Source organism: Colletotrichum godetiae (assembly GCF_030913485.1).
Source record: "Colletotrichum godetiae strain CBS 193.32 chromosome Unknown BDP55scaffold_154, whole genome shotgun sequence".
NCBI classification, from domain to species: Eukaryota; Fungi; Ascomycota; class Sordariomycetes; order Glomerellales; family Glomerellaceae; genus Colletotrichum; species Colletotrichum godetiae.
This window is the reverse complement of record NW_026851402.1, coordinates 1-13,545: the sequence shown is the minus strand read 5'-3', so window position 1 is coordinate 13,545 and position 13,545 is coordinate 1. Positions and strand designations below refer to the sequence as shown.

Here is a 13,545-nt window from a genome sequence, read left to right as displayed (position 1 = left end):
GAGTTTCCAGGGCCAAGAGGTAAAAACAGAGTCAGAGGGTTGAACTTTATTGACTTTGACTGGAGAGCCCCCTACAGTTCCTGTACCTCTTTGCACCTTACCACTTACTACTCGAAGCTGCTGGCAGATTTCTCCGTATCATAATGCGATTCAATATACTACTGGAAGCTGAGGCCAATTTGTTTGAGACTCTTAGGGCGTATCATGGTGCACAGCCTTCCTTGCGAAGAACGTGATGCATTCTGTAGCGGTCTGGCGTCGGCATCACTGGCCGAACGCGAGGACTAATACTCCGCGAAACGGAAATTTTGCAATGACTCGATGCGAGTTGCGAGCTGACGCCAATGCGTGCCCCATCAAGTATGGCAGCGCAGAGGTCCATTAATAGAGCTATCCATAAGTCAGTCATAAGGTCCACCATCCATCAAAGAACCATCCCGTATAAAGGGCAACAGATCGTACCGTAGTTTCATGGTTTGCTCAGCTCTACACCCACCCAAGTCTCAACTCCATTCTCATCCCAACAAGAGTCTCTATCACCAACTACTATCGCTACAATGAAGTTCCAAGTCCTTCCTTTTGTTGCCCTCCTCGCGGCTCAAGCCTACGCGGCGTGTGGCCCCGACGAAACCGAGCTTTTCGACCTTCAGGTTACCACTGGCACAAGCCAATGTTCCAACTTTGGCTGTTTCAAGTCTTGCACTTTCCCCGACGGCAGCGGCTCATGCAACGGTTGCACTCAGTCGGTCTCTAACGATCATATTCGCCCTCTTGGTGGTAGCTACTGTTGCAAAGGACCCCTTACAGGCCAGACCAACACATGTGTACTGGTTGCCCGCAGGTTAGATCAGCCTCTGCTATCAGCCATGAAGAGAAATGCTAAATTGTCTGTTCTGCTAGGATCAAGAAGTTGATAGGTCCCTACGTGCGACTGGGTTTACAAGTAATGGCTTCGTAGACTCGGCAAAACGAGTAAATAAGTTGGCTAGATTCCTATGCGTTTGATCAACACAGAAGATTTTCTTGAAGTCGGAGGAAGAGTAAAGCCCTAACTCGGGGCAAATGGGGATGGAACATTGATTTATAGCGTAACGTTCACCGGGATACCATTATACCAATATACCAAAATAGTCCAAGTCAATTAGTCCGAACACATATGATTACTTACCCTGACAATATGAAGGGTTTCTGTAAGAACTGCATTCAGTGACGCTACTTCGTTGGTCGCGGTTTTCTTTCAAATTATTTACTTGCCGGCCGACACACAACCGCGAATCATGCTGTGGGCTTGGTGGTTAGTATTTCGACCTGCGAAAGGCAACTTGAGGTAAGAGGAAGCAGACCCCAGAAGCAGCGTCAGGTCAGAAAACCTTCACCAGTATCCGATTCGGCCGTCTCGGATTATTGTTACATGATATCTATCATCTAGTGTCGGATTGGAAGTCCAATTCGACCTCGAGGCAAGGGGCCAGCACAAGGGCCATTTATAGACCGTACTTAGAAGGACCGTAGTCTACCCAACTTATAATTAAAACCTCCCTTTTATACCTTTACTTCAAAGTCAATATATATTAATTTAACCTCTTTATTAACCTACGGTTCGAACGAACTACCCTATAATAGGTATTAACATTTAGGCACCTGCAATGCCAATCCTTTCCGTTGCGAATCCTTCATGGTACTACCGAACCTTGACATCGTCTGCCAAGCTGTTCATTCTGCCTGAAAGTCTCCAGATTCTGGCTCCTGACGCGCAGATCCTCATCAAGGCCGTGAAATAAAAGTGCCAGTGGAGAGGACTTCCAGACTGCGCGGGCTGGCCCCCTGGTCCTTCTGCGCTGGCTGCACGCGATCAACACCAGGTTGAAAATATCCACTGCAGAGCAAGAAGCGCTATAGGGTATGCTATATAGCCCCATTGACATAAATGCATGTTTTGGGTGATAATACACGTCCAGTAGCCACCTTAAGATCAGCAGGTACGTTCTTACCTAACTCCTCTGATGTTCCATACGGATCATTACGTATGGTAGCCGTCATTGATTCGGCCAGCCCAGCAACCAGATTGTTGACCGTGGAGATCGAAGCGTTTCCGGCTGCAAACAGCTGTTGACCCCAGACGGAACCATTTAACCATTGAAAGGAGTCGGCCTCCGGTGTCATCACTCTGCCACTCAGAAGCTCAGTCATTGTCTCCCTCATCCCCTGCCAAGAGTTTCGGTCTACAACCCAGACGCATTCTTGCGGATATGTCTTCCAGAACAGATTCTCCGAGTGGGAGATCTCGCTAGAGTTATCAAAGATCTCTTGGAAATGACCATCCTGCCGAAGGCCAACTCGAACGGAATTAATCGCCCTTTCCTCTACTTCTTTGCACTTTCGCTCAGTGCCATCAACCAAAACAGATTCCGTAAGTAATGCGAAGGCATTTTCATTTTTGGATTCACCCAAAGTTGCACGGCGTCTCTTCAGGAGTTGACCGTGACCCTCAACCTTTTCCGTGTAAACTCCATCAGTGACGGTGGCGTTGTACTTTCTGACGCAGGGGTCAATTCTACACTGAGCTGCAAATGGTTTCCTGGCCACCGATGGAACTCCAGGCCCGCAAGAATCACACTTGGAATATGTGAGTGACAAAATGTCGAAGCTGAAGATGGGAGGCGAGTTGTTATGGTATGTCTGGATGGGTGTCGGCCTCATCGTCAGAAGTGTGCCACCGTTTTCGCGCTGGAGGATCGTCTCGGATGTGTTTTTACTCCATGGAAGGGACCACATCGAGATGTTGACAGCTGGAGCCGATTTTTTGGTGAAGAACTTCAAGACAGCTTGGTCCGTTATGTCATCACAAGAGTAGCAGATTCCGAGGGATGAGAAGTAGCCGCCTCCGCCATCTTGAGTGAAAGTGCAGTTACGAGAGGTGCAGTCGAATTTGATGAGTTCTCCAGCCTTTGGAGGATCCACAAGACCTTTGTTAATAGCTTTCCGCATTTTTTGATTCAGGGTGATAGGTGCAGCATCAAGGGAGCTATCGCGACGTTGAGGATTGCCTGAATAGTTGTTCGTCCTAGGCACTTGGGCTAGACCAGAGTCTGCCGTGATATTGCAAGAGCCGAGGCTGATGGTGGCCTGAGAGAAAGCATCGATGGCGAGGGCTGCAACAGTGATGAATGCACCAAGTCCTGCCAAGTATCTGTCTGATTGTCAATAGACTGATCTCAGAAGATAATTCAAGTAGTCTCTACCCTCTTATGCTCGGCCTCAGGATGTAACTCTTCATCAATAGCAATGAGCCCCACGGCCCTCGACTCGCATTGTCAAAAAGAACGAGGTCGCCCAGCGTTTGGGATCGATCGAACCAGTTCCATTTCAGCTGTCCCAGGCCTAGACATTGTTTTAAGTTAGAACGTCCGCATGCTTCCCGTACAATGTAAGAAACTCATCAGTAAGAGGCAAAGACTAACCTTCGGCCACAGGAAGTATGAGTGCAGCTTTGAAAACGGCCGTGAAGACTGCGATCAAGGAGTTGATTGATATGAGCTTGGGCCAGTGGGGAAGAGGCTGTCCTCGGTAAATGGACAGAATAATCATTATGGCAGAGATGCACTCCAGGGCTAGAACGCTGCTGAACATCTCCACCCACCACACTGACCATATCCATTCTATGGTTAACCCGCTGTCTGGTGGTGTACTTGGATGTCTCTGATTCGCGATGTCGTTTGAGGTCATATGCTTGGAAAGCTCTTGTTCCGAGTCCGGCGAGGATACCTCTGGGACGGAGTTGAGGTGTAAAGACTGTTGATCAGAGAAGTCCAGCATGCTTGGGGCAAGGAAAGCCCTATACTCGTCGTTTGCAGACATCTTTCTGATTTCCTGGAAAGAATAGCCACATTGTTCTTCGATGGGTGTTTCGGGGCGGCGAGGAGACAGTTCTATCCGATCGAGGTGTTCTTCAGGAGAGGCATTCGGATTCCCGCGCATCGAACGCAAGCTAGGAGAATGCATGGCACTTGGAGAGAGGCCTTCGACCACCTTGCGAAAGAGAACTACACGCGAGAGCAGGTAAGGCTCGATCGAGGGAGATCAGTATGTATATGAGATGGCTACCTGCGGTGAGATATGTTCTAATACATTCGGCTGAGGCCTGAGCTGCGAGCAGATGTGGCGTTCCCCTTGCGTGTTGTAAGATATGTGATTCGCTCTTCTCACCACGCGTCAGCAGCAGATGCGGTTCCAATTGGCCATGTGTGAGACCCAAAATAGTTACGAGTTCTGGTGTAACTTCAGCAATGCAAATATCTGAGTATGAAAAATGAAATCAGGCTCTAGATTCGGCCTCAAACGCCCTACGAACGCAGTCCTGCGGCGCACATGAGCTGGAGTTTGAGACTGGGCTTACACCTTCAGCCTCTCTGTCCCACTAACATAGCAGAAATCAGCCGGGATCAGAATCATCTCTGGCGACAAGTAACTAATTCTGTCTAAGAGAAAATCGGGACATAAGGCTGGAAGCCAAGAGACTAGTAAGTCTTTATAATTGAAACAGCCACACACTACAATTGGTCATAGAACTGAACATTGAAGCCTTTACTAGAGCATCCGGGACCTCGACATGGAGATTAGCTTGCACCTGAAATAGACTAGGCCACCAGTAGAAGAGATGTCAGGTATTCAAGCGAGTGGTAGACGTACGAGGATAGCTATGTTCGACTGGGAGCCCCCCCCCCCCCCCCCCCCCCCCCCCCGTGCTAAGCAACCCAAGTCATGCATTATCCTGATGATCTGATCTTTTTTGCATTTCAACTAAAGATAATACTCTGAAGGAGGTTCCAAAATAGTATCCTTGTTCCTTGACATCTCACTATGCATGAGGATCGCCTTTGTTCAGAGTGGCTAGAACTTCCTCTTCGGCTTTCATATGTTTCTTCACAAAAGGTAAGTCCAGAAACCAGGTAGACATTGTAAACCTACCTTGAGCCAAAAGAACAACTGCGATCACTACTAACAGCTTCAGCCACTGGTTTCATGAATACATCGCCTTCTGCCTCAACAAGTTGGCATACATAATGGGTGAAGTCTCTTTGACCGAAAACCAATGTGCCACAGTTCATCCGAGTCTAGGCCAAGACTATGGGGTTGCTGGCCTAGGCCTAAGGCTACCTTGCTCCTTGACGTCAGAATCACTTCAGTCTGTATCTAAAAGATATCTAGGTAAAAGGCTCGTGAGGACACACCCTAGACTCTTCTGCCTAGGCCTCCTTTCGCTTCCGCACATTCCGTTAAGTATTGCAAGCGAATACGAGTGACCACAATGAGGAGGCGGCACAAGAGACAAGCTGTGATGTCCAGCCGGAAGACGAAAATGACTGCCAGAGTATGGAAACTCCACTAAGTACAATGTATTTTATGCCTCGCATAGGTAGTTGATACACACCCTTTGTTCACATGGCATCATACTTGATCACCAGCAGAACCACGAGCAGGATGTGCATGACGAAGCGATCCCTTTTCTTATAAATATTTTCTCCTTTTATATGAGAGACATCACGAGCGCCTTGATCTTAAATTAGCATGTCACGCCTTCCTCTGTCCTCGTGGGGCTCTCTCTGCTAAAGGCAGAGGGTCCTAGATACCCAGTGGTCTAGCTATACGGCAATGATCTTGCATTGTGTTTTTTAGCTTGTACCTTACACCTGGTGCAAGGGACAGTAATACTAGCAGTGCTCAGCTATGATGGTTTCCGGCAGATCTTAAGGCAACCTCAAGACCGACCCCAAGTCACCAGAAGCGCTCGAGAAGCAGCATCGCAATTTGGACGACATTCGCGACTCATTTCAACCAAAGCAAAGTCTGAATCCCTTCAAGAGGGCGTCTATTCCTGCGTCATCACAGCCACGTAAACTGTACACAATCCGGATCGTCTATCCTCGATACTCGTACATCCCGATAACGCCAAGCAATGATATGTCATACCCTCCAGCCTCGCGGCCAATCCCAAACCACAGCTCTTCTCCCATTCGACCAAGAACATCGAAGCTCTTCAGCTCGATCAAGAATTCCGTCTCTCATGATCCATCCCAACCATCTCATACCCGCCCTCCCCATCCCTCCCTCTCCCTCGTCCCCGTCCCCTCGAGAACCCAAGCCCATCCTCCTCGTCTCCGGCGCCGCCATTCTGCGCGGCCCCGTCACCGCTGCTCCCAGCACCGGCATTTCCGCCGCCACCGCCTCCTCCACCAAACGATATTGGCCTCAACTCGCGGTATCTAGATCCCCAAACCGCCAAGGCGACACAGATACCCGAGCTGGCCGCCATGGCACCCCACCACATTGCGTTCCGTGGGATGCGGCCGGTGTATAGGCTCGTGACGACGAGGTGCACACCGTGCATTGTCAACGCGAAGTCGGGGACGAGTTTCGAGCGGCCGATGAGGATGATGATTGCGACAGCCCTGTTGTTGTATGTTAGCGTTGGTCTTCAACTTTCTGCCTTTCTCTCTCTTCATCCCGCGACCACAAGCTCCGGGAAACAACATCAACTAGCCCAAACACTCTGTATAAAAGACGAAAAGCGAGGGAAAAAACTCACATGCAGAAACCCCCATCAAGAACCCACAAGAAAGCCCCCAACCACCCCTGCGTCGTATCTCCCCGAACAGCCTCCCACCCAAAGACGAGATCCAGCGTGAACCCCGTTCCAGCGACAAGCGCCGAAAAGAGCATCAGCACCAACGCCCCGGCATAGTACAGTCCTTGTAGCGCCGCGATCTGCGAGGCGATGCGCAGCGGGGGCAGATCGTTGAGGGCGCCTGGCCGGGGCGGCTTGCGACGGCGGGGCATGGCGGGTTGAAGTCAACGGTTGCTTCGGAGGGTGTGTTTGCTTCGGATTTCGGGTTGATCTTAGTGGATTCCTTGGGAATTTTCGATGGTATGTCAATAGGTTGTTCGAGTTGTTGTTTCGTGGTGGTCGTCGTCGGAAGGGAGAGGTTTGTCAAGGTGTTGTTCGAATCTCGCTACCGGCGAAGCATTATCGAGCTTTCCTTTGCGGTTCGCAATAAGAAACTCCCAGACCCCCCGGTTCGTAATCCCTTCTTCCTGGGGAGCAAATCTCCGCGTCGCCTATAGGCTCTGAGTCTCTATTGGCAATCAAAGGCTGGGGAGATTGCGCAAAAATTCAAACCCCGGCGACGCTTCTGGTAAAGATTGTTTCGATTTTGTACGTCAGCGTAATTCGTAGTTTGTTTCGTCCAAGCTGTCACGTTGGGGGAAGATGTGCCACAAGGGAAGCAGCGGGATGTTGACAGTTTTGGTGGCTGGAGTCAGCTGGCGCACAATCAGTTTGCGCCACACTTCCTCTCTTGCGGCGCGCCGGTGCGCCTGTGCCTGCCTAGAATCGCAACGGCAAAGCACCCGCTGCGCTAGGGACCAATAAGGCAAGGCTCACATTAGAGCTGAGCCGTGACGGAGCCACCCCGGTTGAGTAGACTATTCTATTCTAGGCCACCGCTCGATATTCTGCCGGCCCTTCAATTCGAACTTCGCGCGGTGTTGCTCGAGATCTACAGAAGTCGTCATCCAAGGATCCGGGACTTCATCTGAACCGCCACTTATTGAACACACACACCCGATCAACCCACGAACCGATAAAACCCAACTTTTCAAATCAATCAACACCCAGACTTTCGCCAACAAGCAAACATCCCATCAACCCCCCTTCCCGATCCTCCCGATATCGAAGCCTACACCCCAAGCTCCGAACCCTCCCCTCCATCGCCACAATGGGCTTCTTCTCCTCCTTCCAAACCGAAGAAGCCAAGCGCGCCGAGGAAGTCCGTACCGGCGCCGTCGCCCCGGACCGCAGCGAACGCCGCAAGTGCTGGGAAGCCCGCGACGCTTATTTTGGCTGCCTCGACCGCAATGTCATCGCCGACGCCCTCAAGGACGATGCGAAAGCCCGCAAGGCGTGTCCAGCCGAGAACCAGGTCTTTGAGCAGGATTGCGCTGCTGCTTGGGTATGTGTTGTCTTTCTTACATTTGGGGTTCCACCTCCTCCTTGTGCAGTCATTGGGTCGTGGGAGATACCTCAGGTCGTTGATGTAGCTTCTACCGGCTCAGCGGGGAAGACCATTGACCAGAGCTCTCTACCTGCTCCATGCAGCAAAAACAAGAAAGCAAGATCCCCTTGTAACTGAACAGTTCATACTTACATCCACCCCCTTCACAGGTAAAATACTTCAAACAATGGCGCGTAGCAGACCTCCAAAAGAAGCAGCGCATGGCCCAGCTCGAAGCCGAAAACGCAATCAAGATGGACGTCACCACCACTTTCGCCGACCAGCCCTCAGCCCCTTCCAAGGGATCAACGCCGACAAAGATTGATTTGCAAGATATGCTCGCCTCGAGGAGGCAGTAAGGCTGTACGCCCAGGGGAAGGAAGCAAAGAATATGTTCAAGACGAACGAACCAACCATCCCCTTTCTCCCATCGGATTTGCGGGATATGGTGGGATGGTTTCCCTCCAGCAAAGATGTCTGAAAAAAGGCGAACCGTCGGCGGCTGTATATGGCCCCCTTTGATACCAGAATAACTCCCTTTTCTCCAGCTACCACTAGCTGGTGTACAACATTACGTTTTTAGATACTCCTCTCCTTGGGGGGCCGGCGGTATTTAAAATAACGTCTGTAGAATAATGTAAACCACAATGGCAAACAACCTCTCATCTATCCGCTATCACTCAGGCTTAACCCTAGCTTTAGTCGCATTGCTGAGGAGTTGACTGGCCGAGGCACATCACAATAAACAACTTGACTTCAACATAGTTTAGAACCGACTCTTCTATTTGTGCTACCTAGACGCACCCAACCCCATATTATGGGAGGAGAAAGCACCCTCTGAATATCGCTATAAAGTTTTCCACCAATTCCATCCATCCCGACTCCTATTCTTTTTTCTCCCTTTGCCTATGAATCCCAGCAGGGGTATGATCATCACCGGGGGAAAACAATGATTTTTTACGTGATGACCTTTATGTATGAGAGACTTTCTGTATGGGCGGAAAAAAAAACAAAAACAAAAAAGGAGGTTTGATAAGAACACCCGAGGAAAAAGGTGGGAGAGGAAAAAAAAAAGTTTGAATAAAAAAAAAAAGAAGAAGCATGCTCAATGCAATGGTGGTATCATCCATGAGAGAAAACACTAGTAAAAAACTCTGTGGTCGTCTCGGCTCTCTGTTGCCTCGGTCGCTGTGAGACCTCGTTGAACGAGCTTGCAGAATTTGTCATTGACCCCGTTGATGCAATTGTTGATTTGTCGACCCCTTTCCCTCTCTGCTGCTGCTGCTGCAGCTTCATCCACCGTTATCTTCCCGTCGCGTGCCCTCCCCTACATCGCCACTGCTCCCACTCGTACTCCTAACAACACGAATTCGTCTGCTGTTGTTCCGCAAGAGGCGGCTTGCGCCCTAAGCAAGGCCCATGCGGAAGCTGCTCTGCCCGCCCGCCTCCTTTGGTAGTGGGGGCAAGGCCTTGTCGAGCGAGTCCTTACTAAGGCGAGGCTTGATATTAAGAGAGTCTTCTCTGCTCATCGTGGAACCGTTCCCGTTCGGCAGCGCCCCGTAGCCGCTGTCTTGGCTTTCGGGCTTCAGATGATGGCCTTTCGGCGGCGTCGGCGGCGCGTAATCCCTGAGTCCGGCGAATCTACTCTCCATACCAGGCTTGGCTGGTGTAGCCGGTCGATAGTCATCCCCATCCCGACTCGCTGCCCCGTCTCTGCTTCTGCCCCCTAGGGACGAAGCCTCTCCTGCCTCTTCGACTACAGGCAAGATAGGAGCCCCTTGGCCACCCGATTCTCGTCGTTCATTCATCTTTGTAGTCGATAGAACGACGTCCGGGACGTTGAGCTCGGAGGCGCCGTGTCTCTCGGACCTTCGGGCATCTTGTTGGGCTCGCTCGACGGTCTCGCGTGCTTCGGGTGACATTGGAGCGCTAGGCGGGGTTGGCGGAGGCCGGTAGTCGGGCATCGGGGGAATATTGTTCGTCCCCGACCGCCGGCGCATACTCGAACTCCAACTAGCAACGCGCTGTCTCTCCGCAGCCGCGGCGGCCTCGATCTGCTCCTGGTCCTTCCGAATCTTCTCCTTAATCGCCTCTTCGGGGGACATTGTTATACCCTCGACGAAGTTGTAGAATCGGTCGCCATACTGTTCAGGGGGCAGAGCGGAAATCTTGGTCTTGTCGCTTGTCAATCCCTTCCAGAAGTGCTCAATCTTTTTGATCATTCCGTACTATGCAAAAGGTTAGCAGTGAAACAGCGAGCAAGGGCATGAGTCTTACGTGAGTCAGGCAGTCAATGACACCCAGGTAGTAGATCTCGTCGGCTGGAGAGTTATCCTCGTGGGTCGCCTGGAATCCACCATCATCCTGGTTGAAGATGTATCCCGACCTGCTGTGTCCCTCATCAAGCTCATCTGGCATTTGAGCTGCAGTCTGGCCCATGGGCACTGGCCGCTCGTGCCTGATCATGTTGCGCAGCTCCCGTGCCTTACGAGCATTCTCCAGTTTGGAAGGTGTTCGCAACAGAACTGATGGCGGCTCGCCATCTTCTTGCTCGCCGCCGGGGTTGAAGACCTGAAGCGTCTTTCCACGAAGATTTTCCTCGTTTCCGCGCTGCAAATCGTGGATACCAATCAACAAAGAGTAGTCCATGATTTTGAGCTTCTTCATCAAGACCACATCCTTTTGCAGCTGCTCCAGGAAAAGCTTCTTTTTCTGGATGCCTAGCTCGAGGTTTCGTTGTCTGCGCATCCAGTTGAGGTCCTTCAGCGTCGCCCGAGGGTTCTTGTCCAGGTCGTCTTCCTTATAGTCGCGGCCAATCGTAGATCCCTTCAAGTCGAAAGTTGTGTGGATGTCCCGGTGGGGAGGGAAGAGGTTGTTCATCACTACGAAGTGAATCTTCTTTCCGTAGGGCATCTTGACTCGGTGAAGACCGTAGAATTGAGAGAGCAGCGTATTTGGGTTTTCGGTGACGTGGTGGTAGTAGTCCTTGAGGACCTTGCGGAGGAACTTGTGCTCGGCGTGATGAATGGTCTTGATGATGTACTTGTAGTCTCTGGAGAAGTAGAAGAAGCTACCACTCTTTCCAGGAGAACCCAGTTCAGACAGAATATACTTGCCCGTCAGAGACATGAGGTAGTCTGCGGGATCCAAGCGAAACAGGCCGCGTAAATGTCGAAAGACCCAAGGCGCATAATCCTTAAATTTGAAATCGTACTTCGCCGAGGGCACCAACTCGTTTCCGGCACTGAAGAAATTAGTAAACTTGCAAAGCACGTGGGTTACGCGGGACTTGACGTACATGTCAAAAGTCGACTTCTGCTTCGCCTCAAAGTCGGCATCCGTAAGGGGCCGGTCGAGCTTCGCGTTCGTGCGGGACACGGAAACACGGATGCCTGTCAACATGTTATAGGCGGTGACCCAGTTGGTGTGATGTTCGTCGACCTTTGTGCCGACCAAGACTCTATCGTCATCCTCCTCTTCCTTTCTCTTCCTCTTGCTCGCCCGCTTTTGTCGATAATGCTCGGCCCAACGCAGGGCTTCTTCGTCGGGTACCACCTCGTCACGCGGTACATCGGATTGCATGGAGCGGGTATCTCTCCGCACCAGATTAAGGGACGCCCTACGCACTCTTTGCGTGGTGCTTGTGGGAGAGAAGCGACCGCTGGAGAAGCCCGTGTCGGAGCCATCCTTGGAGGCGCGGTTGGATTGGGTACCTGGGACTTCGAGCGTATGCCGATGCTTGAGTCCGCCGTTGGGCGGTTGCAGCCCCGTTGATGTTGATCCGTTGGGGGTAGCGCCACCAGATTGATAAAGCGGTGGAGAAGAGAAGCGTTGCGGTGATGCCGGTTGGTTATTGGCGATGGGATCTGGGGACAGCGACGCGTTGCTGGCTGCTGGCACAGGCGTTGTGTGGCCGTTGGCAAGTTTACCTTGGGAGGGTATTGCTGGAGGTGCATAATTGGGACTGCTGGTCCCGTTTGTTTTTATAGCATGATCGATGGATCCGGCCGCTGGCGATCCAATTGAAGGCGGCGTGAGATAGTTATCCGTCGGACTCGATTGCTCCGTATCGGAAGATGGCTTCTTGATAATAGTAATGGGGGGCGGCGGAGCTGTCCGGTCGGGCATGGTAACGGTGTGTCCATTTTGTAGAGGGTGCTTTTGATTCTTGTAATCGTTGTACTGGTCGTGGTGATGAGAGTCGTGGTCGTGATAATCAAAGTCTGGGCCTCCTCCGGCCCCTGCCGAGCCGTTGGGCAGCGAGCTCATGCTAGTCGGCCTCGTCCCATTCATCTGAGTGGGGATGGAATCAGAGACGTCCGAGGCGTGGGTTGATGAGGTTGAGCTTTCGTCGAAGCTATCATGGAGATTGTTTGAGCGCGATGGGCGAAGGGGTAAAGTATGGGAGAGCCCGTCAATTGGGTGCTTGTGGCCAGACAGATCTAGCGTGTTGTTTGGGTCGAGATCCAGAAAGTCGGAATTTGGCGAGTAGACGGGGGCGTTCTCGCGGGTGAGATAGGTGGGCATGGTCGGTCGGCCGGGGTTCGAGACGTCGGGAGGCTGGACGTAGCTGGATGTGGGAGTGGATGTGACGGGGGGTGTTGACGGCTACTGCTACTATTCTGAGCGATGTCGTTATTTTGTCTCTGGTTTCTCCCGGTTACTCGTGGGGGCTATCAGCGGCAGGATGGCGATTTTATCGAGTCCTTGGATTGTGGTTTGTTGGATTGAAAGAAAGGGAAACAGAACAGCAGGCCTAGCAAACCCTCAACACATTGTTTTCCGATGAAAGAAAAAACAACGCAAAAGTCGAATCAATGCGGCCGTCGTTCGTATGGATCGTCGAGGTTTGGGGGTATCGTACTTTCGCTAGGCGTGCAATTTGAACGGGGGGTGAGGTGTCGCTATCGATGGCGAGGATCGACGAGTAAGCAGAAGAGGACCTCTTCAGCAGCTCTTCAGCTACGGCCAATTGATGGCCGACCACGACGAGAGTTGCCAGTGCACGCCAGGCCTTGAGAGTGGCTACCGACACAATGAGTGGACCGGACGAGGGGTTCAATCACGCCGCTCGTTGGTTTGCGGCCGACAGTGTAGACTTAACGGCAGAGATCTAGATCGAACGAGGGAGCAAACTTCTGTCGCTCTGGGCCATGGATCAGCTTGTGCCGTCAAGTGGAGCGACCGGATATGGTGCATTGCCTCTTGCGATTCTACCGCAGTAGGGTGACGATCTGACTGTAAAATGAACAGGGGTGCACCGATGAGCAAAGCCAGAAGGAGCTCTCTGTTAATTACACCCCCCACCCCCTCCCAGACCGAAGAGCGGCTTCTGGATCATGGAAGGATCCGCTGATTCAACAACTGCTTCGACGCGAGCTCCCAAAAGGAGATTCTGTACATATGAGCTGGAAATTGGCGTTCTAGTGTTCCATTGAGATACTGTCCGAAAACAGCATTTTCACTTCCGAGGCGTTGCCAGCCAACCAAAATG

At 51.6% G+C, this 13,545-nt stretch overlaps 5 protein-coding genes across 5 annotated transcripts; 2 read left to right on the top strand and 3 right to left on the bottom strand.

Annotated features, from left to right (window-relative positions):
- Window positions 1-557: 557 nt before the first annotated feature.
- BDP55DRAFT_722080 (uncharacterized protein) lies at window positions 558-1,092 on the top strand (the record flags this gene model as incomplete). Its single annotated transcript, XM_060578552.1, has 2 exons — window positions 558-841; window positions 901-1,092. The coding sequence occupies 2 exons, from the start codon at window positions 558-560 to the stop codon at window positions 956-958; spliced, it is 342 nt and encodes a 113-aa protein (XP_060421323.1). The 3' UTR covers window positions 959-1,092.
- Window positions 1,093-1,664: 572 nt separating this feature from the next.
- Window positions 1,665-4,098, bottom strand: BDP55DRAFT_597329 (uncharacterized protein). Its single transcript, XM_060571005.1, has 3 exons — window positions 3,462-4,098; window positions 3,243-3,381; window positions 1,665-3,190 (listed from the first exon to the last, which is right to left on the bottom strand). Exons 1-3 carry the CDS (start codon window positions 4,000-4,002, stop codon window positions 1,906-1,908), a joined length of 1,965 nt encoding a protein of 654 aa, XP_060421322.1. The 5' UTR covers window positions 4,003-4,098; the 3' UTR covers window positions 1,665-1,905.
- A 1,948-nt stretch (window positions 4,099-6,046) lies between these two features.
- BDP55DRAFT_735608 (integral membrane protein S linking to the trans Golgi network-domain-containing protein) lies at window positions 6,047-6,837 on the bottom strand (the record flags this gene model as incomplete). Its single annotated transcript, XM_060580340.1, has 2 exons — window positions 6,047-6,449; window positions 6,587-6,837. The coding sequence occupies 2 exons, from the start codon at window positions 6,835-6,837 to the stop codon at window positions 6,047-6,049; spliced, it is 654 nt and encodes a 217-aa protein (XP_060421321.1).
- Window positions 6,838-7,543: 706 nt separating this feature from the next.
- BDP55DRAFT_688663 (cytochrome oxidase c subunit VIb-domain-containing protein) lies at window positions 7,544-8,814 on the top strand. Its single transcript, XM_060576662.1, has 2 exons — window positions 7,544-8,009; window positions 8,222-8,814. The coding sequence occupies exons 1-2, from the start codon at window positions 7,776-7,778 to the stop codon at window positions 8,408-8,410; spliced, it is 423 nt and encodes a 140-aa protein (XP_060421320.1). The 5' UTR covers window positions 7,544-7,775; the 3' UTR covers window positions 8,411-8,814.
- A 643-nt stretch (window positions 8,815-9,457) lies between these two features.
- Window positions 9,458-12,578, bottom strand: BDP55DRAFT_735606 (phosphatidylinositol-4-phosphate 5-kinase; the record flags this gene model as incomplete). The annotated part of the gene is made up of 3 exons (XM_060580339.1): window positions 9,458-10,279; window positions 10,329-11,295; window positions 11,350-12,578. 3 exons carry the CDS (start codon window positions 12,576-12,578, stop codon window positions 9,458-9,460), a joined length of 3,018 nt encoding a protein of 1,005 aa, XP_060421319.1.
- Between the last annotated feature and the right edge of the window lie 967 nt (window positions 12,579-13,545).

Excerpts from the sequence above, each read along its gene's own strand:
- BDP55DRAFT_597329 (XM_060571005.1), bottom strand. The coding sequence starts at position 4,002 with ATGCATTCTCCTAGCTTGCGTTCGATGCGCGGGAATCCGAATGCCTCT. Across the intron at positions 3,382-3,461 it reads CATACTTCCTGTGGCCGAAG|GCCTGGGACAGCTGAAATGG; the intron begins GTTAGTCTTTGC and ends AACAATGTCTAG. Across the intron at positions 3,191-3,242 it reads CTGAGGCCGAGCATAAGAGG|ATACTTGGCAGGACTTGGTG; the intron begins GTAGAGACTACT and ends ACAATCAGACAG.
- BDP55DRAFT_688663 (XM_060576662.1), top strand. The coding sequence starts at position 7,776 with ATGGGCTTCTTCTCCTCCTTCCAAACCGAAGAAGCCAAGCGCGCCGAG. Across the intron at positions 8,010-8,221 it reads AGGATTGCGCTGCTGCTTGG|GTAAAATACTTCAAACAATG; the intron begins GTATGTGTTGTC and ends CCCCCTTCACAG.